At 56.3% G+C, this 20,624-nt stretch overlaps 4 protein-coding genes across 4 annotated transcripts; all 4 read left to right on the plus strand.

Annotated features, from left to right (window-relative positions):
* Positions 1 to 2,953: 2,953 nt before the first annotated feature.
* Positions 2,954 to 5,017, plus strand: LDBPK_201230 (calpain-like cysteine peptidase, putative; the record flags this gene model as incomplete). Its single annotated transcript, XM_003860416.1, has 1 exon — positions 2,954 to 5,017. One exon carries the CDS (start codon positions 2,954 to 2,956, stop codon positions 5,015 to 5,017), a length of 2,064 nt encoding a protein of 687 aa, XP_003860464.1.
* Positions 5,018 to 9,162: 4,145 nt separating this feature from the next.
* LDBPK_201240 (calpain-like cysteine peptidase, putative) lies at positions 9,163 to 11,394 on the plus strand (the record flags this gene model as incomplete). Its single annotated transcript, XM_003860417.1, has 1 exon — positions 9,163 to 11,394. One exon carries the CDS (start codon positions 9,163 to 9,165, stop codon positions 11,392 to 11,394), a length of 2,232 nt encoding a protein of 743 aa, XP_003860465.1.
* Positions 11,395 to 14,493: 3,099 nt separating this feature from the next.
* On the plus strand, positions 14,494 to 17,811 carry LDBPK_201250 (calpain-like cysteine peptidase, putative; the record flags this gene model as incomplete). Its single annotated transcript, XM_003860418.1, has 1 exon — positions 14,494 to 17,811. The coding sequence occupies one exon, from the start codon at positions 14,494 to 14,496 to the stop codon at positions 17,809 to 17,811; it is 3,318 nt and encodes a 1,105-aa protein (XP_003860466.1).
* A 1,256-nt stretch (positions 17,812 to 19,067) lies between these two features.
* On the plus strand, positions 19,068 to 19,508 carry LDBPK_201260 (hypothetical protein, conserved; the record flags this gene model as incomplete). The annotated part of the gene is made up of 1 exon (XM_003860419.1): positions 19,068 to 19,508. One exon carries the CDS (start codon positions 19,068 to 19,070, stop codon positions 19,506 to 19,508), a length of 441 nt encoding a protein of 146 aa, XP_003860467.1.
* Between the last annotated feature and the right edge of the window lie 1,116 nt (positions 19,509 to 20,624).

The raw sequence follows: 20,624 nt of genomic DNA on the forward strand, positions 1-20,624 counted from the left end.
AAGCTGGACGCTGGGAAGTACATTGTCGTGCCGCGCATCATGCCGTCGGATGACCCAGTGGAGCCTGTACCGTACGTTCTGGGGATGATCTGCAACAAGGAGGTTGGCAACAGCGACGTGAGCGTGAAGTTTAAGCGCCTGGACGCTGGCAACCGCGTGTTCGAGAACTTCCCGAAGTTCGAGCCGGAGCTGATGGAGGTGGAGCAGCCGGTGCAGTACCAGAAGCGCGCGCCGGGCGAGGCATTCCCGATGACACAGATGGGGGAGGAGCTGATTTAGTGCTGGGCTGTTGCTATTCTGTGTGGAGATGCACCACTCGTGAGAACTGATGTGGTACCTCAGGAGACTCGCAGCTGTGTCTCGAGCTGTCATGGTTTATGCGAAGGGTTCAAGAAGCCTTGTAACGTGAGGCGTCTTGCTGTGTGCTGAGCCGAACTGCACACTTAGGCATGCGATGAGGAAAGGCCGAAAGGATTCCCACTCTGCAGATTCTGTCGTGGGACTTGCAGATAGTCGCGCGAGAGTGCCGGGTGTGATGTTGAATGTCACGCGCCGTTTCCTTGGTGGCGCTGGGGGCGTTTTTCGACTGCTCACCGCAGCGTGAAGACTTTTTTCAAGAGACCACTTTTCATTGGGGTAACCTGACGTAGGTGGGTTATCGGTGCGGAGTCGAACTTGGTATTGAGCTTTTCTTGGTTGTCCTCTGCTTTTCAGACCGGACTTCGCTTCCTGATTGCTTACAGGCTGGGGTTTAGTGCTCCGTTTTTTCTTTCGTGTGGGGGATGATATTGCCCCTTGTGCTCTGCTGTAGTCTGTGAGACCTTCACCTGATCCCCGCGCTGTTTGCAGACGCACGCATCCTCATAGCGATTTGTCAAGGCGTTTCACGTTTTGTTCGCTGGCGGCTGTTGATGACGACGATGACGGCAGAGCTCATCTTTCCCTTCTTCGCGCTTCTTGCAGGAGGTTCGTATCGCCTGTGTGTGGTCTCAATAAAGTTGGCGCTTTTGTTTCCTTGATAGTGATGTATCGACGCTGACAGTTCTTGTGGCGCTGTTTGTTTACTCCCTTTCTTTTTTTTTGCGTGACTCTCATTTTCTCTGGCTTTCGATTGGCGTAGGGCGGAGGTCTTGGGTCAAGCACCTGGCAGAGGAGTTGGCCGTTCTCTGTTTTTCTTTGGGCGGATTTCTCTCTCTTCCACCGTCGCGCCCTATCGCATTCGAGACACACCGATTGCATATCTCTTCTTCCCTTCTCGTAAGTTACATCAGTTGCTCTCCGCTTTTTATTGCTCATTATTACTTCACAAGAAGGCCAGGATGATGTGTGGGCCGACGGCGCCCCCTTTTTCCTGTTTCTTGCTCTGCGATGACTTGTGAACTTGCGCCCGACGGGATGTCTTAGTTTTCTCTTCCCCTTCCGTGTCATTCTTCTGCACTACAAAGTGAGTGACTCTACTTCGCGAGGACAAAAGTCTTGCGACGAGGAGCCTCACGCGAGCAGGACCACCTTCTTCCTGTATTCCTCCTCGCACCGCTGCCGCACAAGCCTGCATCAAGGTAAAGGAGGTGAAAAAAAGAAGAGTGATCGAAAGCGCCGCGTTGAAGCCAAAGCACCCGCTCGATGCCCACGGGCATACTCCCCTCTTCTTCCCTTCTTTGTTTCTTCTTGTCTATCAACCGTGCTTTATCCGTATCTTTTTTTTTTAATGTTTTTATCCCCTTATTCCACCGACATAGTTACCCATTCACCGTGCTGTATTCGTTTCTTTGTTTCCCCTACGCTTAGGTGCGAACTCTCTTTCCCTTTTTTTTTTTCACTCTCTAATCTCTATCGCGCGTGCACACTTCTACAAAAGGAACAACGAGGAGGCAACTAAATCATGCCCTGTTTCTTCCTCAAAGCGGGGCACTTTGCTTTGCCTTCCCTGTCTTTCTCTTGTGTGTCTCGGCCAGATTCGTCTCTTCGCCTTTTTCCTTTACCTCCGTAGAGGGGCAGGGCATTCATCTCTTTCTTTCCTGTCTCCCAAAAGGCGTGCTTAACCTGTATTTATACAATCGAAAAAATACAGATACGTTTCCCCATCCCTTTCTTCCTCCCACTTTAATACGAATATAAGCTGGATGTTGAGCAGCCAAACGAAAATCAAACACATTGCTGAGGCGGCGATGCCGACAAGCGCGCATCAGAAGCATGACGACCCGAAAAGAAAAATGCGTGTCTGACTCTCGGTGTCGTCGGGGTTCGGAGCACCTCGCAAAGTGGTCGAGACGTTCTCCGATTGGAGGCGCTGAGTTCGCCCAGCTTCCCTTTGCGTGTGTTCCCCTGTCCCACATATTGGGCAGCGCCTGTGACACGAAGCACCAAGGGCAAGTTTTTCTTTTCTCTGTGGAAGTCTCTCCGCCTCACTACTTCCCACGCTCTTCCATAGTTTCTGCCGAACATGTACTCCTTGTACTTCCCCACTTCTGTGTCCTCGCCTCTTTCTCCTCCTCCACGGCTCGCGTAACTGCGTGACGTTTCATGGCAACGCCGTCTCTCCCTTTCACCCCACACATCGCATTCATCGTCTTCGTAATCTGAATGCTATGGCCTTTCTTTTCCAGAACCGGAAAGCGTGTACCTGAACTGGTCTTTTTTTTCTTGCATCTGCATCTCTTGTACGGTTCCTTTTCACGAAGAAGGAAGAGTCGTTCTCTCGCCTTCGTGTCTTCGCTTCTTCATTTTCGGCATCCTTTTTTTTTCTTTTCTCACATCACTCCTCACCGTCGACTACCTTTCCTCAGCAAAAGCCCGTCTCTGCCGCGCGTATTTTTGTGGCCTCCGTAGTTTGTCTAGAAGCTGCTGCAGCGATTTCAAACAGCGTTGTCTCCTTCAGCCCTTCTTGTTGGCTCGCTCAGGCGCATCCTTTTGCATCTCAAGAGTTTCCTTGTACAGAGAAGCAGCGGTGGCGATGACGGACATGAACGGCAAGGTAGACGAGTTCGATGAGGGCTCCGTCGTACAAAAGAAGTACGGCCCCAACGACTACCGGTACGGCGAGCCGGTGTACAAGGGCGATGCAACGCCGTGCTTCGAAGACGGCCTTCTCTTCCGCATTGTGGAGAAAAGCAACAACCGCTGGTCCTTTTACAATGACACCATCCACACGCAGATGAATGTGCAGATCGTGTTTGGCCGCAATTCCTCCCTGCGTGCGCTGGAGAACACAGAAATGGTGAAGCTGGAGAACGGATCCTACCGCGCTACTGTGACGGTGTACCCGATGGAGACGGAGCTCTTTGTGGAGGGCGAGGTAAACGGCTTCACTAGCAACATTCGTGCTCTGCCGCTGACGGAGGACTACCTCAAGGACATGGCTCGTCAGGATTACGAGTTCATCAAACAGGAAACGGCGACCTTGTACAACGCTGTGGACAAGAACGCTACGACTGATGACATGGTTCGCAAGTGCGTGCAGAGCAAAATCAAGTTTGTCGACTTTGCCTTCCCGCCGGAGCAGAAGTCGCTGCAGATCGGCTCTCTCATGAAGCTGAAGGTGCTGGCGTGGGAGCGCCCGGGCATGTTCCTTTCCGACGAGAACGCCCGGCAGGCGCGCCTGTTTCGCAACGGCGTCCACCCATCCAACATCGACGAGGGTGATTTGGGTGACTCGTGGCTGACGGGCGCGATGGCAGCGTTGTCTGAGTTCCCGGACAAGATCCGTGATATCTTCCGCCACCCCGAGAGCGTGGAGCAGGGGCAGAAGGAGCGCGAGTGCGGCATCTACCGTGTGACGCTGAACAAGAACGGCTGGTGGACGAGCTTGATTGTCGACGACTACCTGCCGGTGGCCGGCGGCCGCCCAAAGTTTGCCCGCTCCAAGGGCGATCCGGCCGAGCTGTGGCCCTCCATTCTCCAGAAGGCGTATGCGAAGGTCTTTGGCGGGTACGGCTTCATTGTCGCTGGAGACCCGCTGCACGCGCTGCAGGACATGTCCGGATTCCCGTGCTCCTCTTTTGATAACGCGTTCGTGGAGAGCACTATCAACGAGACGTATGAGCTGTTCGCGCATCTCAAGAACTACAGTGACCTGGGCTACCAGCTTGTGTTCACCACCCCGACCCGCGAAGCCATCATGACGGCTCGCGGCGCCATCAGCTGCGGCTCCCCCGTGCAGGCGGAGCGTGCGTACGAGAGGTCCAGCCTGCTGCTGGGGCACACCTACTCCGTGATTCGCGTGGGATACTTCGCGGAGCACGACCTGCGCCTTCTGCAGCTGCGGAACCCGTGGTCGCAGTCCTCCTCGGACTGGAATGGGCCTTGGAACAAGCGCGACGAGAACTGGAACAAGTACACGGAGGTGGCAGACTACTTCCACTTTGACAGCAGCGATGACGGCACCTTCTTCATGGAGTGGACCGACGTGCAGGACTACTTTGTCAGCTGCGGCGTGTGCTTCATTCAGAGCCCCACGTACGACTACCGCATCCGCGGCACCTTCTTCCAAAACGTGCCGACGACATGCCTGGAGATCTCCGTTACACGTCCGATGCTGATCAACATTATTCTCTCGCAGGAAGACAAGCGTGGCACCGACAAGAGCGAGAACGCGCCGATCATGATTAGTGTGGCGCACGGCATGGGGGCGATGACGCCGATGCGCGTGGACTTGAACAGCGGCTTCGACAACGACCACCCGTCGCCCGAGTATGCATTCCTGCAGAGTCGTGACGTGAGCATGTTCTACGAATTCAAGCCGGAGAACTCGCCGTACCTCGTGGTGCCGCGTGCCATGAGCCAGTTCGCCAAGCTTCCCTTCACACTAGGCCTACTGTGCCCGTACGAGATCGGCAAGGAGACGAGCGAGGTCCGCGTGGCCTTCCGCGCCCTCGCCCCGGAGAACCGCATCTTCGACAACTTCCAGAAGTTCAACTGCGAGACCGTGGCCACAGAGACGGAGTTCCAGGCAAAAGGCCCGAAGCAGTTTTTCCCTGACATCTACGTGGGTACCATCATCCAGACGTCTGACGACTAAAACGCACCTCGAACTAGTTGGTGGCTTTTTATTCTTTCTGTCCTTCGCACCTGCATGCGTTTTCGCAGACATACGAAGAAGGGGTTGTTGTGGCGGCGGCGATGGTCGAGGATGACGAAGCTCAAGACTCATCTCTTTTCCATTCCGTAAGCCTTCGTTTCTTTTGTCTGCGGGCGCTTGCGCCATCGTCCTGCCCCGCCCGCTCTGCCTCTCCCCAGAGTACTCCTCGATCATTGTCGGAGTCTTTTTTTGTCGTCTGCGTTGCGTTTGCATCGCTGTTGCCTTTCGCATGACCGAGAGCAAAGGGGAGCATGCGAAGCTCGAATGGTGCATGGAGAGTCGTGCGCACCCGTCTCTCTTTTTTTATCTCCGCCCCGCCCCCTCTTTTTTTTCCTGTACCATAGTTCATGTCCTTTTTTTCCCCCTTTTTTGCGTGTTTTCTCTCGGCCCTTGCCGTTCGTGCTCTGCCTTCTTTCCGTTATAGCGAGGCTGTCGCCATTTTCCCTGCATGTGTGTCGTTGTCCTTGTTTGCTTTTCCTTGTGTGTTGGTAGCGCGTGTGCGCGGGTGCATGCATGTGCCGTTGGCGCTTCTGGCTGGCGTGGCGTTCGTTTCGCTGTACCAGGGAGGGACCAGAGGAAAAGAGCTTTCACTTTTTTTCCACTTGTCACCGCACCTGTCCATGTCCTCCGGCCCATCCTCTCTTCCTCCTACGTCGTTTTCGATTCCCCCTTTCAGCGCTTCGCTTTTGTTGTTTCCTTTTCTGTGCCTCTTCATCTTCGTTGTTGTGGTTGTTGTACTGCTGCGGGGGAAGTTGTGTGATGTGTTTATTCTTCCTCTTCACTTCTCTTAAAAAGATGTCTTTGCAGTTCCTTCTTTCCCTCTCCGACCCACCTCACGCAATGCAGCCTTGAATGCGTGCGCATAACTCACAACGAGAGTGTGTGTGTTGGGGGGGGGGACGGTGACCCTCGCTTTTTTCTCAGCGAAAGCAAGATTGGCTCCTGATATGTGTATATATGTATGTGTGTGTGCGTGCCTACGCCTTCCTCTTGTATGTTGCGTCGTGTCCCCAGCTTTGCTAATCATCGTTTTTATCACCTCCCCTTGCCATCGCATTTCGTTTCCTTCTCGCGCCGTTTACCGTCTCTATTCACTTCTCATCTCCCGCTGTTTTTTTTTTCTCACTTGCCTCTGTGCCAGTTTCGATTTCTGGTTTCTTACCTTATTTTTTGTTGGTCTTTTCTCCATTTATGTGTCTTGCCTGGCTTTCCCACGTCCTCATGTTGTCAGGTGTTGATTATGCATGTCTATGTGTGAAGCATCACCTCTTTTTTCTTTTTGTGTACACGGTCATCGCATTTTTTTCCTTCGTTGTTGTGTTTCACTCGCTGCTTGCGGTTTCTTGTCTCCCTAGTCTTCCCTCTAAATATTCCTTCTCTCTCGCTGCGGCAGATGCGCGCCAGTGCCTTGCACCCCCTTGGCTTGCGCTGCGCTCTTTCTGTTTTGGCGACGTCCTGAGGGCGGCGGCGGCGGCGGCAGGTGTGGACCCCTCTGAGGAGAGATCCACTCGAAGCCTCGAGCGATCAAAGCAGCGGATGGACTGACTTGTGCCCGGTGCGTTGATGTCTCGCCTGCTTTAGCGCTTTGTCGACATCCATGGCAGAGATCCACATGAGGCACAGAGACAGAGAGAGGAGAGGGTGGTGGTGGTGGTGGGGGGGGGCGCATTTGTGGGGCGGTCAGGGAAAAGAGGGTGGAGGGGGGAGGGAAGGCCCGAAAGGTCGGCCAGCGAAGGAGCTTTCACACCCTCGTTTTCTCTGCGTTTTTCCCTTTGCTGATTCTTTCCTTTGCGCTTCTCTTGTTCTCATGCGTGTGCTCATGCCCATCTTCAGAGATTATATATATATGTGTGTGTGTGTGTGTCTGTGCATCTACTATGTGGCATCCTGCTGGATTGTGCGCTCGCTCTTTTCCATGTTTCTGTTCATCGTGAATATGCGCTCGCCATAAGCCCCTCTCTCCCTCACACTCACTCCTCTCTGTTGGTACGCTTTACTGTCTTTGCTTTCTCATGTGACTCTCTCTCTCGTCTCCGACGATTTTTTTCTTGAAGGTGAAAGTGATGCTGTAAATGGCGCTACTGTTTTTATTTCTTCTCCCTCTTTCGCTGTGTTCCGAGCTCTTCTCATGAGGAGGCGCAGCCACCCCATTTCTTTCGTCTCTTTGTGATTTTCCCCTCTTTCTGCCCGTCTGTGCATGCTTCTACGCGTGTGTGGGTGCGGATTAGTATGTATTGGCACTTCTTTCTCCTACGTTTTCCGTGGATGTCTCGCTCTTTTCCCTTATACATATGCGTGCCCCTCTCACACAAGGCAAGCGCCTGTTTTCTCGTGCGGCACGGCTGCCGCTCTGCATCTCCATCTGTGATTTCAGCTTCTCCCGTTTTCTCTGTTGGATTCGCTGTTCCTCCCTCTTTCAAGCGCTCTATTCCCTTCGTTTGAGAGCAGTGTAACACTAAGAGAAGAAACACAGAAGAGTAAGTAGGCAGCCTCCGAGCGTGCGGAGTAGCCTCCGTGGTCAGAAAGCAAGTAACCTCTTTCTCTCGGTGTGCTTCACATCTGTGCGTCTCTCAGCGACCCTGCGGCCTCCCTTGCTCAGGCGATGCGCTCACTTCTTGCAGGGAGGGAATGGGGTAGAACAGGCGTCTTCTGCTGGACTTGCCTCTCTCCGGTGCCCCCTCTGCCCTACCGAAGTAGAGGACGGTTGCTTGATTTTGCCGCGACGGAGCCACCGCTGATGTCATCACTGAAGCGCATAGGCGGACCGTGCTTGTCGCACCATTCTCTTCGAGATGGCAGTATGTGCATCTACTTGCTTCCACCTCGTCTCTTCTCTTTCTCACCTCTCCCTCTATCCACTCGCGTCCCTTTCGTGACATTGATACGAGTGCATACCTTGATCTTTTCCTGCGGTTGCTCTGACCGAAAACTTAACCCTTCGGCCTTCCCTTCCCCCTCCCCTGTTTTCATTTCTTTCCTTCTCGCATTGTCTGCGTGCCGTCCAGACAAGACGGGTGAAAAGAGGGCAGCGCTCGCTACAATTCTGTGTAGATATCTCGGTGGTGCGTGCACTTGTTTTCTTTTCCCCCTTGTGTATTGTGCGCCATTGCCTCCGTGCGCGTGCCTCGACACGTTCTTGAGACACACACGCGGACATACGTCTCTGGCTCCGTTTCGTCCTCTTCTCCCTTGGGTTCGTCAGGAGCCGAGCGACGCGTTCCAGAAGTCGGTGATGATCTCCGTTTTGTTGCAGCGTTTGCGATACATCTCCTCCTCGTTTCCTCCCGCCTCCACATGTATACACACACAAGAAGAAGCGCACGTGCAGCCACATTCCGACAAGCCACCACCTTCCTCCCCCCTTTTCCTCTGACTCTTTATCCCTTCATCCCTCCCCCCGATACACCGACAGACACAAACTTCAATACAGTACTTGTGTTGCCAAACCCTATCCGTTCTCTCTTTACGCACATATCCACTTCTCCGCTGAATCCATTACGCACCAAACCCCTCTTTCCGCATGTGACATTCGTTTTCTTTTTATGTTTTTTTTTTTTGTTACTACTGTTTTCCTTCCCCCATCTTGCACCATCCCAGTGGTTTCAATCTGCATCTGGCTTTGCCAGTCTCTCCCGCGGTTACTTTCGCGGCTGTGCATGCTTCTGAGGTCGTCTTGCTCTATGTGAGTTCTCTCCTCTTCCCTCCCATTTTCTTCTTTTCTCCTCGGCTGGTGAAACGACTGCTTCATCCGCTTCTCTTAGCGCACCTTCAGCCCTCCTTTTAATTTTCCCAGCTGCCTCGCCAGAGCTCGCGGGTCTGCAGGCCGCCGTCCGGAAACGCTCTCCAGTGTGTTCTGTGCCTCGTAAGAGGGATACTCGTCGGGGAAGACGAAGCGGGGCGGCAGGTATAGGCAAAGGTAAGACGAAGGCGCAGACGGGGGGGGGGAGGCGGTCTAGCATTTGTCTGCTTGGTTAGGGCTCGGAGGCAGGGGAGACAGAAGAGCGTACAAGCACGAGCTCGCCAGTGCGCAGCTGACCGCGGAAAGAGAAAAAAAAGCCCAGCAAGCTCTGGAAGAACTGCCCGCCATGTTCGATGAGTTTCGTGAGGACTCGGTAGAGCCGCTACCAATGGATGCCAGTAAGAGCTCATCAACGCCATGGGTGAACTGGGGGCCGTCCATCGACGGCGAGGCTACGCCATGCTTCAAAGGCGGTTTTCTCTATCGGATTATCGATTCCAAGAAGAAAGTCTGGGCTCTGTATAACGACACGTTCGTCTACGAAATGCATGCCACCTTTATTTTCGGGCCTGTGTCGAATATGGAGCCCATCACCGCCTCGCTCTCTGCGTCGGAGAGCGGCGGCGAGGTGGATGACAAGAACCGCGTCGTCGCCAGCGTTGAGGGCAACGAGCTAACGATCTCCATGGTTGTTTATCCGATGGAGACGATCGAGTTCGCCCGGGGCGACAAGTCGAAGTACAGATGCCACTTCGACGGCAAGCCGCTCTCAAAAGAGTACCTTCAACGCGAAACAGCCTTGGCAAACGCCGAGCTAGAAAGGAACAAGGTGACGCTCGCGAGGTTCATCCACACCTCCACAGATCCTGAGGATGTGCTGGCGTTGTGCAAAAAACACCGTTTGACGTTTATCGACCCTTCCTTCCCTCCTGGCCAGCACTCGCTTGACGGGGATCGAGGCCTGATTGCGCCGAGCGGGTGGAGGCGCCCAGAGGCGTATCTGCCTCTCGCGTTGAAGGGTCAAATTCGTCTGTTTCGGCACCGTGTGACCCCCTCGGCCACACAGCGTGGCGAATTGGGCAATTCGTGGGTGGTGAGCGCCATGGCGGCGCTGGCGGAACACCCGGACTACATCAAGGATATGTTTCGGCACCCCATCAGCTCTGAAGAGACGCAGCGAGACGAGGCGGTTGGGGCATACCGGGCTTGGCTGAACAAAGACGGTCTCTGGAGCTCGGTACTCGTCGACAGCTATCTGCCCGTGGTGGGCAAGCAGCAGCGCTACGCCCGCAGCGCCAACGGGCCGTGCGAGATGTGGGTGTCGTATCTCGAGAAGGTGTATGCGAAGCGTTATCACAGCTACAGCAACATCGCCGGCGGCGATCCGCTCTTTGCAATTCGCGACTTTACCGGATTTCCCACGGCGCGGCTGGACGTCCGCTTTCGCGAGTGTGTTACGGACCCGGTGAAGAGCGATATGTTTTTCCTTCGCATGGTACGCGACTACGAGAGCGGGCACCTTGTGCTACTGAGCACTCCCGGCAGCGGTGACCCGCGCTCTGCCCATAGCACATACAAGGAGAAGGGCATTTTTGTGGGCTACGCCTATTCAGTGCTAGAAGCTCGCGCGATTGAATTGCCGACGCTGCGGCGGAAGAAGGTGCCACCGCTGCGGCTGCTGCGGCTGCGCAACGCGTGGGAGGCGGCGACCAAGTGGAGTGGCAGGTGGTCTGACGACTCGCCGATGTGGCAGGCGCACCCGGAAGCGTGTGTTGCGTTTCCGCAGCACAGCGGGAATGATGGAACTTTCATCATGGAGTGGTCGGAGGTGCTGGAGATCTTTGTCGGCTGCGGTGTTGTGTTCAACCACTTCGGCTACGCGGACTACCGCATCCCCTTCGAGTTCCGGGGCTCTGTGCCGGACCTGTGTCTCGAGATTCACGTGACGGAGCCGACAACGTTGACGCTCATTCTGTCGCAGCCAGACAGCAAAGGCACGGTGAGGGAGTCGGAGGACTACAACCCTGTCATGATCTCCATAGCGGGCGCCTCCTCCGCCACGACGAGCCCGGTTTCCCAGAATGGCAGCAAGCGTAGTAGCGGGACCTCCAGCCACTCCATGATGACGGCCAGTACGCAGCTGGTGGCGCGCGATTACTCTCTCCTCGTCAATTCCTCTGCGGACGCCGAGACGCCGTCAAAGAGCTTCACGTTCTTGCAGGGCCGCGACATAAGCGCCATATACACGTTCGTCCCAGAGCAGTCGCCGTACCTCGCCGTGCCACGTCTGCTTGTGCAGCAGTCTAGCGGCAGCAACGGCACGAGGGCGTCCAGTGCAGCTGCGACCTCGGCATCAAACAGCGCTGTGACGTGTCCATGCGTGCTCGGCGTTCTTTCGCAGCTTGCCTTTACCCCAAACGGACAGGCACACGTTCGTCTGCGCAAGTTGCCAGCGAACAGTCTCGTCTTTGACAACTACCTCAGCTTCGCCAACGACTCCGTGGAGGTCGAGAAGACCTTCTACGTGAAACGCTCCGCCACCGGTGTGGCGGAGCGCAGCGCCTCAGAACTACAGTAGACAGACCAGGGAGTGGCGTAGCCGTTGGGCAGAAAGGGTATCTCAGGATCAGCGGATGGGGAAGGAAACAGGCAACAAATGAGCAGCGTTGCACCCCGGTGCCGTGAGTGGCCGAGGAGTCAGGCAGATTCGCAAGAGATCGCCACTTGTGGATGAAAGCACGTTTCACAACTGCGGAAAGGTGGTGAATGGCGGGGAGAGAAAGAGAGGAGGGCTCGTGTGGTTTCGCTGTCCGAGCACGGATGACAGGGATGGTGCTCTGCCTTGCCCCGTCTCACTTTTGGCGTGTCCTCTCCTCTTTTTCTGGCCGGTTTCTCTGTTCCACGTTCCCCTCCATTCTCCACACTTGGCTCCTTGTCCCCGTAGAGGATGCCGATAACGATGCCGTGTGTATGGCGCCTGTGCGTGTGCGTGTGTGCTGTGACGCATGCCTCTTCTCATTTTTTTCATGTCCTGATTTCATTGCCCGCTCTTCACCATCATCGACAAGCGGAACGAAGCGAGGGAGGGGCAATAGGGAATGCTTCTTTTTTTTCTATCTTCAGTGCTTCTTCGCCCCCCTTTTTTCGCCCCCTTTCTGCGGTGTTGTTCTCTCTTTTCTTGACTTCTTCTCTTTCCCAACAAACACAGAAAGCTGAAGCAGTCAAAGAAGCAGAGAAAGCAACAAGAATTCCGCGGGAGATGGGGTGGGCGGAGGCGAAATGCGAGCCAGCCACCAAGCAGCGACTTCAGGCTGGTAGTGAAACTACAACAAGCGGTTTTCTCATTTATTCGCATGTGCCGCTCCTTATATATATATAGGGATGTGCAACCACTGAGGCTACTGCGCCCCTGCGCGTGTGTATGTGCCAGTGCTGGCTATATATATGGGGTATGCAGCAGCAGGGATGATACTGTTGCACTGTGGGCACTGGGTTTTGTGGAGCGAGCGAGAGGAGACGGAAGACAAAAGAGCAAGGACAGATGCACAAGAGGAAAGAAACGCTGCCGCAACGACTAACACAGCTGAAGAGAGCCAGAAGAGTGTCGACGGCTTCTCTTCCGCTCACGTTTACAAGAAGAAGAGCACACCGACGATCTACAAGCGGCAAGAAAAAGGGAAAAAGAGTCAGAAGGTGCTTGTGTGTACATCAACACAAAGAGTGTTCACGGCTCCCCTCTTTCATCCATCTTTACTTTTTTCCCCATGCCGATTGCATATTCCTCCCACGTAGGGAAAAAGCCAAGACACGCGTGTGAATCGCATTGTTGATTGGAAGGGGAATGCGCTCTTATACCTATTTCCCCCCATCACTTACCTTTCCTCAGCATCTTTTCTACCCCGCGTGAGCGTATGTGTGCATTGTCATTCTTCACGTCAGGCCTCTCTCTTTTTTTCTTTCTCTCTGCCCCTGCCTGCCCATCTGCCTCTTTCTTCGTGTGTTTTGTTTTGCCCTTTCAATGCATTTTCTTTTCGTTTTCGATGGCTTGCCTTTGTGTCGCACTCATCGCGCAGACGCTGACAGGATAAGAAATCATTGGGAAAAAAACAATCTGGAAAGAAAACGACGAAGGAAACAGAAGATGCACCGGCGAACCGCAATACGCGGCGAAACTCCTGAAACCCGCTCTTTTTTTTTCGGTTGCGTTGCTTCAACCTCGCTCTTCGATCACTCTCGAGTTCAGAAGAGCAAAAAGAAAGGCCGCATCGGTTATGCTCCCCCACTTCCCTTTTTTTTTTCGTATGCTTGTGCGCTTGATGGTTTCCGGTGCCTTGGCTCCTTTCTTCGTGCCCTTCTCCCCTCCACCGACCCGCCATCAACCTCCCCACCTCTTCTTATACACGTCTTTTTCTCTTCTTCCCTAACGTTTGCGAGGTGCTCCTCTTTTTTCTCTGTTTTTTTTTTCATTTCTCCGTCTCTCTCTCTCGCTCTGTGTACGCGCGTGACATTGTTCCTTCGGTTCGGTTCTGCCCTGCCCCCTTGTACGCGTGCGCAGTGCGGCCCCTCTCTCGTTCTTAGTGCTGTTGTTACATGTCCAATCAATGCCATTTTCATTTCTTTTTGTTTGCACTTCTCCCAACCCCCTTTTTTGTTCACCTTCTCACTTGAGCTTCCCTGGTGACGTGTGGACCCCGCTCAGTGCGCCGTATCTCAGGGTCCACTACCCACGCACTGTGTGGTGAAGCCAAGCAGCCTTCCCCAGCCCTATCCCCTGCCGGATGCAGAACCACCTCTGGTGGTGACACGGCCAGGCCCTGGATGGCGTTGCGTTGGAGCGACCTGCGACAGTGGGTCAGCGTACACGTCTGCGCCATCCACGTGACAGGCAGAGCGTCAGCGTGACGCGAGCGCATATCCCACCCCCGGCCCTCGCGCTGCCTACAGCGGTGTGGGGGAGGCCTGAGGCACCCCGAGGGGAGGATGCACCAGGCGGCGACCGGCATGATGCGGGAGCGGCGGTGAGGCGTGTCTAGGGCTGCTTCTCACCACGCGATGTGAGGCCTGTGACAGGCCTGGCCGAGTGGTGTTCAGCGCATGCTCTGTGGCAGAATGGACACCTTGAATAAAAAAAAAGGAACAGACGCACGAGCTGCGCGCGCATCTTCTCGTTCCTGATCTTGCGTTGACTCTAACCTCTACCGTTCTTCTTTATGTGCTTACCTTTTTCCTCTTTTTCTACGTCAGCTCTTGTGGGACTCTCTCTCTCGATCTCACTCTCGTTGCATCTTGTGTCGCTGCTCGCTCGCCTGTGTGTCTGTGTGAAGCTCTTCATTGCTAGCACTGGGCACGTCACGCACCCACGCGCGCACACCGGTCGTTTGACAAACATTTCTCGACTTTCTTTTAGCGCTTCTGTTTCGTGAGTTCCTCGGAAGTGCGGAACAGTCGCTGAGACGCAGCGCAGGCTTCAGTAGAAACACAGAGGAGGAGAGGAAGCGGAGGGGAGGGCGGGGTGATGGCGGCGACGGCGGAGGGAGCTGGTGGCCCCTGTGTGTGGTTTTTGTTGCCGCGTCGGGTGCGCAACAGTCTTTGGCTGTGTGGTCTTTTTTCGTCACCATCCCCCTGCTTTTTTTCTTCGTCTCTCTGTTCCCTTCCTCTTTGATCCTCCTATCTCGACATGGGCGCTGCGGCGTTTCGCTTCAGCGGGACCGGGGGGCGAGGCCGTCGTCATCCATCCCGCCGCTCAACCCGAGCCTCACCTTCTACCTCTCCAACACGGAGAGCCGCACCAAGGCCCAGAGAGGCGCCTGGCACCGGTGGCAGCCGTAGCACTCAGCCTCTGGCGTTTCTCGCAAACCACACGAGTCGCAGCATTCTTGACTATCCCTCCTCAGCTTCCTCGTTTCTGTCTCCGTCGCTGACGTCCTCGAGCTCGCAGGAGGCTGTGGCGGCATCGGAAGCCTCCGGCGCGACAAGAGCTCGTTCGCCGGATGGCCGTTCAGGTTCCCCCGCGATACAGTCTTCTGTTGCTAGTGACAGCAGTAATGACCAGAGGTGCAAAGGGCCATTCATCGCGAGGCGCCGAGCATCGGCTACCGCGCGCGCGCTGTGCAAGATGACATCGAAAAACAAGAACGGACGCAACATCGGAATTGGAATGGGTGACGGCGCTGTGCCACTGGAGGAGCACACGGCGGTCTTGTTGACGGCCCTCATGAGGCCGTACTGTTGTCTGAGGCAGCGTGTATGCGGTGCATCCATGACGCCAACCACCTCGTCGTTCTCGTGGACGCTCGATCAGCAGCTTGGCACGGGCGGCAACCCAGACGGTGTTGTCCACGGCTACCACCAGGTTACTCACAGGAGCGCTGACGCCTTGGCCTTGGCGCCCTTGCTCGAGCCGTTCGTTTTCGAACCGGCCCAGCCGCGGAGGCCGAAGGCAAGCGCCGGGACTGCGACGACTTCCTCCGCAACTACGTGGATGCCTTCCATGACGGCGTGCTTTGACGAGGGCCTCCTCTACCGTGTGGAATGGAGGAGAGCCGAGGGTGCCGACGCGGCTGCAACCGAGGTGGTTGGTGGCAAGAACACTCACGTTCTCTGGTGCTTCTTCAACGCCACTCATGTCTACACGATGGAAATCCACGTCTCTTTCCCAGTATCGGCGAGCTGGACAACAGCAGAACCTTTGCCACTGAAGGCGCTGGGGATGACGCAGATGGAGTGGGCGGACGCGCAGGAGGATCCGGGCTCTCCGCTGTGGCATCGGCGACGGCTCCTCGTCGCTCGGGCAGCGTGCCCGCCCCTGAGCTGCGTGGCATTTGTCGAGGGTACCGTGGGGCCCTTTCGCACCGCCGTTCGCGCTGTCCCGTTGTCCACGGACGCCCCTTTATCGGTGCCGTCGCCCACCTCGACGTGGCGCGCACGCCTCGAAGCCGAGCTGCACCGCCTTCCTCGCCCTCTTGCTGCCATGGCAGCGCCTGTCGCTCTCAGCGGAAACTCTGTCACCGAGGCCGTCCTGAACGCCTGCGTGGCTGCCAACATTCCCTTCGTGGACGCAGATTTCCTCGCGGGAGAGATGGCGCTGTGCGGGACTGGAACGCGCTGTACCGGCTCCGTCGGCCACGACGGTGCCCCGTTCACGTCGCCGTTCTCAGTGAGTCATCACTTTAGCGAAGGACTCGATAGGAAACCTGTTGCCTGGGCTCGCGCCTCCGACCTTGTGCGGCGCCTTTTTGGCGAGCCAAACACCCATTCTGCCCTCCAGCCCCACGTCTTCTTTCTCCCCCTCCGCCTGGTCATCATTGAACCCGGCGAGCTTGGCGACAGCTGGGTGATTGGCGCCATGGCGGCGGTAGCGGAGCACACGCATCACCTCCTCCGCATGTTCCGCCACCCCCGCAGCCAGCAACAGGGGGCCGCCGAACAGCTCCTCGGCGCGTATCGCGTGACGCTGAATGTGCGAGGGTGGTGGCGCAGCGTCGTGGTCGACGACTACTTCCCGATGATAGAGGGGGGCAGTTACATCAATTGCGCGCACAGTCGCCGCGATGTGCGGGAGCTGTGGGTGCCGCTGCTGGAAAAGGTGTACGCTAAGATGCGTGGCGGCTACTCCAACATCATCACTGGCGATCCGCTCATGGCTCTGCGTGACTTCACCGGTTGGCCGTGCGCCCGCTACGACATCTCACACTTCAACGACATTTCGGTGGTGTCGTCCAGCTTTGCGTCGCGACTCATGCGGTACGACCGGTACGGGTTTCAGGTCATCCTGCACACGGCTCCCCGCTTCGACCCTGATGCTGTGATGCTCCAGACCGACGTAGGTATCTCACGAGCAGAGATGTCTCTGCCTTCTGCGGCGGAGGCTTCCGGACGCGGCGCGTGCGCTGATGCAGGCGCGGCTCACGGGCTCCTCGCCGGCATGGTGTACCCCGTCATGCGCATCTTGCGGTTCAACGCCGATTCGTTTTGTACCGAGCTGACGCTGCTCCAAGTGCGGAATCCGTGGGGAGACGTAGCGGCGTGGAAAGGAAAGTGGCGATGTGGCAGTCGCCTCTGGGAGCAGTGGCCGCATGTTGCCGCGGCATGTGACATGCAGGAGTGCCTGCATCGCGACGGCAGTGGCGGCATGACGTCGCCAAGGCGCGATCTCCGAGACAGATATGCGGCACCGGTGGCGCCGCAGACAGCCGCCACGGCTGCTGGCGCCACCACTACCGCGTGCGCCTGTCGCCACAACCAGTACATCTGGGTAGAGTGGTCAGAGGTGTACCAGCACTTCTCCGGCTGCGGCGTCATGTTCCGACTCCCACTTCACCACGACTATCGCGTAAAAGGGGTGTTCGAAACTACCTGCCCATCTGTATGCGTGCGGGTGTCGGTCGCGGCGCGCACCTTCATGGGCGCCATGCTCTCTATGAGCGATACAGTCGTGGATAGGTCCTTGGCGGCGACGGACACGGAGGACGCGAGCACATACCCGCCCATCATGCTCACGCTGGCGCGAGAGGAAGCTGGCGTGCTGCACGTCGTGCGCAACTCGCAGACTGACCCTGACAATCCGACAACGCGCTTTACCTTTATGCAAACTCTCGACGCGAGTCTCTTCTACCCACTGACGCCGGAGGACTCGCCATACTGGCTGATCCCTCGGGTCCTCGCACCCCAGGTGCCCAACGCTGCTGCCGCTGCTGATGGCGGCGCGAATGCCCCGGCACCGCATCCTCCACGGCTACCGTATGTGCTTGGCCTCTTCCAAGAGAAGCCAGCAGGAGAAAACGGGTGGCGAGCCGAATTCTACCATCTGCCGCCGACATCCGCAGTCTTTCAGAACCACACGTCGTTTTCTCTGGGCAGCGACGTGCAGGCAGTGGCGACCATGTTCCAGGCCAAGGCACCTCACGCGGCCTTCCCGAAAACTTATGTGCACACGGAGGTATCAGAGCGGGAAGCAACGCCGGTGGACGTGTTTGCTCATACTGCTCAGACGTGACGGTGACGCGCATGCGCTCATGTCGCAACACAAGCGCCTTTTTTTCTGCCCATCTCTCATCACGACTTGTGGGTGTGCCGCCGTTGGCAGTGCAGCGCCTCTCCTTTTCGTCGTTGCTGTTCCTCAGGCTCTCATAGTACTGGACTTGGCCGAGTGCTATCTGTTTTCCTCCACCTCGCACACACTCTCTCTGCTCGCCATGTCTCTTTTCATCTCCTTTTGCGCTCCGTGATGTGCACACCACCGATTTTTTTTTTGCATCCTCCCCGCCGGCCTCCTCATCGCGCACGTCTTCTTTTTGTCTTGCCTCCTCCACCCCTCCCACCGCCACCACCACCGCCACCACCACCACCACCAAACGCAACAGCAATGGCAGTGGCACGTGCTGCAGTTGGGCCGTGGCTGTGGTGGTGGACGAGGGAATGCGGAGCCAGTGGAGGCTGGCCTCTTTTCGTGCGTGCGTGGCTTCTGTGCTTGCGTTTGCGCAAAAGGGGACTGCTGCCCAGAGCGGGGCGGTGAGGTCAAGGGTCTGACCCGTCTCTTGGCGAAGAGAATGAGCGAAGAGGCGGGAAGAAACGAGCTTCACTCCGCTTTCGCGCAGCAGCACCGTGGCACATGGACAACCTCATGAAGGCTTGCACGGGGGGATGCGGTGTAGCTGGCAAGGAACATACACACAAACACATGCTTTCTCGCGTACTGCACGTCGAGTAGCTACGCTGTGCATCAGATGATCGGCAGTCAGGCGTCTCCTTCTTCGCTTTCACTACACAGATTCGGGCCGATGTCTCTGCCTCCCTTTGCTTATCCCATCCTTCTTCCAACGCAACTCTGCTGATCTCTCTCCCTCTCTCGGCACGTGCACGCCTCGTGGCGAATGATATCCGCCTTCCCCATCACCAGAAACAAAAACAAGCAGACCTGAACACGCACCCTACATCAACACGATAGAACTCTCTCTTCTGATCAGCCCTGCATCTAGGGCTCACGTCAGCTCACGCCTTCTTTCGATCGTCTTCCTCTGCTCTCTCCTGCGACCGACTAGTCGAGTGCGCGCCGTTACACAAGCTCCATCTCAGCCAACACTGCGTCGTTTTCGGATTGATATATGCATCGGGCGAGGCAGGCTGCGCTTCTCATTTCTCTTTTTACACCCCTCCTTTTTTTTATGATTGGTGCGCTTGATTCTCTTTTTCTTTGGGCACGTGTCCGCCCGATCTCTCTTCTCTCTTGCCCATCTTTTCCCTTCGGACATCATGGGTTGCTTCAACTCAACCGACACCGTGGCCGATCAGGACCCCGCGAGTGGGTACATGTACACGAAGCCCAAGGCGAAGGGGACAAAGGAGGCGCTCTTCGGCGGACTTCTCTACCGCATTACCGACGAGGAAGAGGGCGGCTTGGCCTTCTACAACAACTCGAAGGACTACGAGTTTCACATCAAGTACCTGTTTGGCGCCGATAGTCAGCTGAACGCGGTGGGCGACACCAAGCTCGAGATGCAGGATGACGGCATTCTCGCCGAGGTGGTCGTCTACCCGTTGGAGACGAAGCACTTTGTGCAGGGCACAATCGACGGCTATGAGAGCAAGCTCGAGGCACTGCCGCTGTCAGAGGAGTACTTTGCGCAGCACCCGGAGATGGATGAGGCGGCCTACTACCGCCGTCTCGAGGCACCCAAAAGCAGCCAATTTTAAGCCTTCCTCCGAGAAAGATGTGATGGAGTCACCTCCCTCTCCACACCCGTGTCTCTTCGCGTCTTCGCAGAAAGCGGGGGCGGTGCTGCTGGTGCCTGCGCGTGTGCCCGTCCTCTTCTTTCTCCTCTATTTGCCTTTGGTTGCTCGCCTGCCTCATCCCCTCTACGTTTTTATGTGCACACCGGCGATGTTCTTCCGCCTCTCTCTCTCTGTGTATGCATGCATGCGTGTGTGTGTGTGCGGGAGAAGGGGCGCGTCTTCGTTATCTCTTCTGTGTGACCGCCTATCCACTTCCATGCGGATGCGAGAGACGAGAAGGCTGGTGGTGGTGGGGGCGGCAGAGGTGTTTCTTCTTTGTTCGATAGCGTATCCGTAGTGGCGTGCCCCTCTCCTTGTTGCGCGTTGTGTTTTTCATGTGCTCCCACAGTTTGTCTGTGACACCGCTCCGCCACTTGACGGCGAAAGGCAACGACAGATGACCAATGACCAATTCGCTCTCCACAGCGAAAAGGGGGAGAGGATAAAAGTGGAAAGCAGCGCAGCAACACAGAAAGAAAACGGCGGCGACGGAAAGAACGCCGCTCGATGTATTCGCCTTCAGCTCTTCTCTTTTTCATACGTTTTTACCATGTGTGTCTGTTTTCATTTTCAAGGTTTGCCAGCCTCCCTCGCTTTTCCATCCATGTGCGCAGCCTATTCTCCCTCGCCTTTTTCGTCTTGTTTGCTCTTGCACATTGCTGCCATCGTTTTTTTCTTGTTTGCTTCGCTCTTCTTTTCCAGGACGGGGCCACCCCCCCTCGTGACGTGTGGACCCCGCTCAGTGCGCCTTATCTCAGGGTCCACTACCCACGCACTGTGTGGTGAAGCCAAGCAGCCTTCCCCAGCCCTATCCCCTGCCGGATGCAGAACCACCTCTGGTGGGTGACATGGCCAGGCCCTGGATGGCGTTGCGTTGGAGCGACCTGCGACAGTGGGTCAGCGTACACGTCTGCGCCATCCACGTGACAGGCAGAGCGTCAGCGTGACGCGAGCGCATATCCCACCCCCGGCCCTCGCGCTGCCTACAGCGGTGTGGGGGAGGCTTGAGGCACCCCGAGGGGAGGATGCACCAGGCGG

Source organism: Leishmania donovani, chromosome 20 (genome assembly GCF_000227135.1).
Source record: "Leishmania donovani BPK282A1 complete genome, chromosome 20".
NCBI classification, from domain to species: Eukaryota; Euglenozoa; class Kinetoplastea; order Trypanosomatida; family Trypanosomatidae; genus Leishmania; species Leishmania donovani.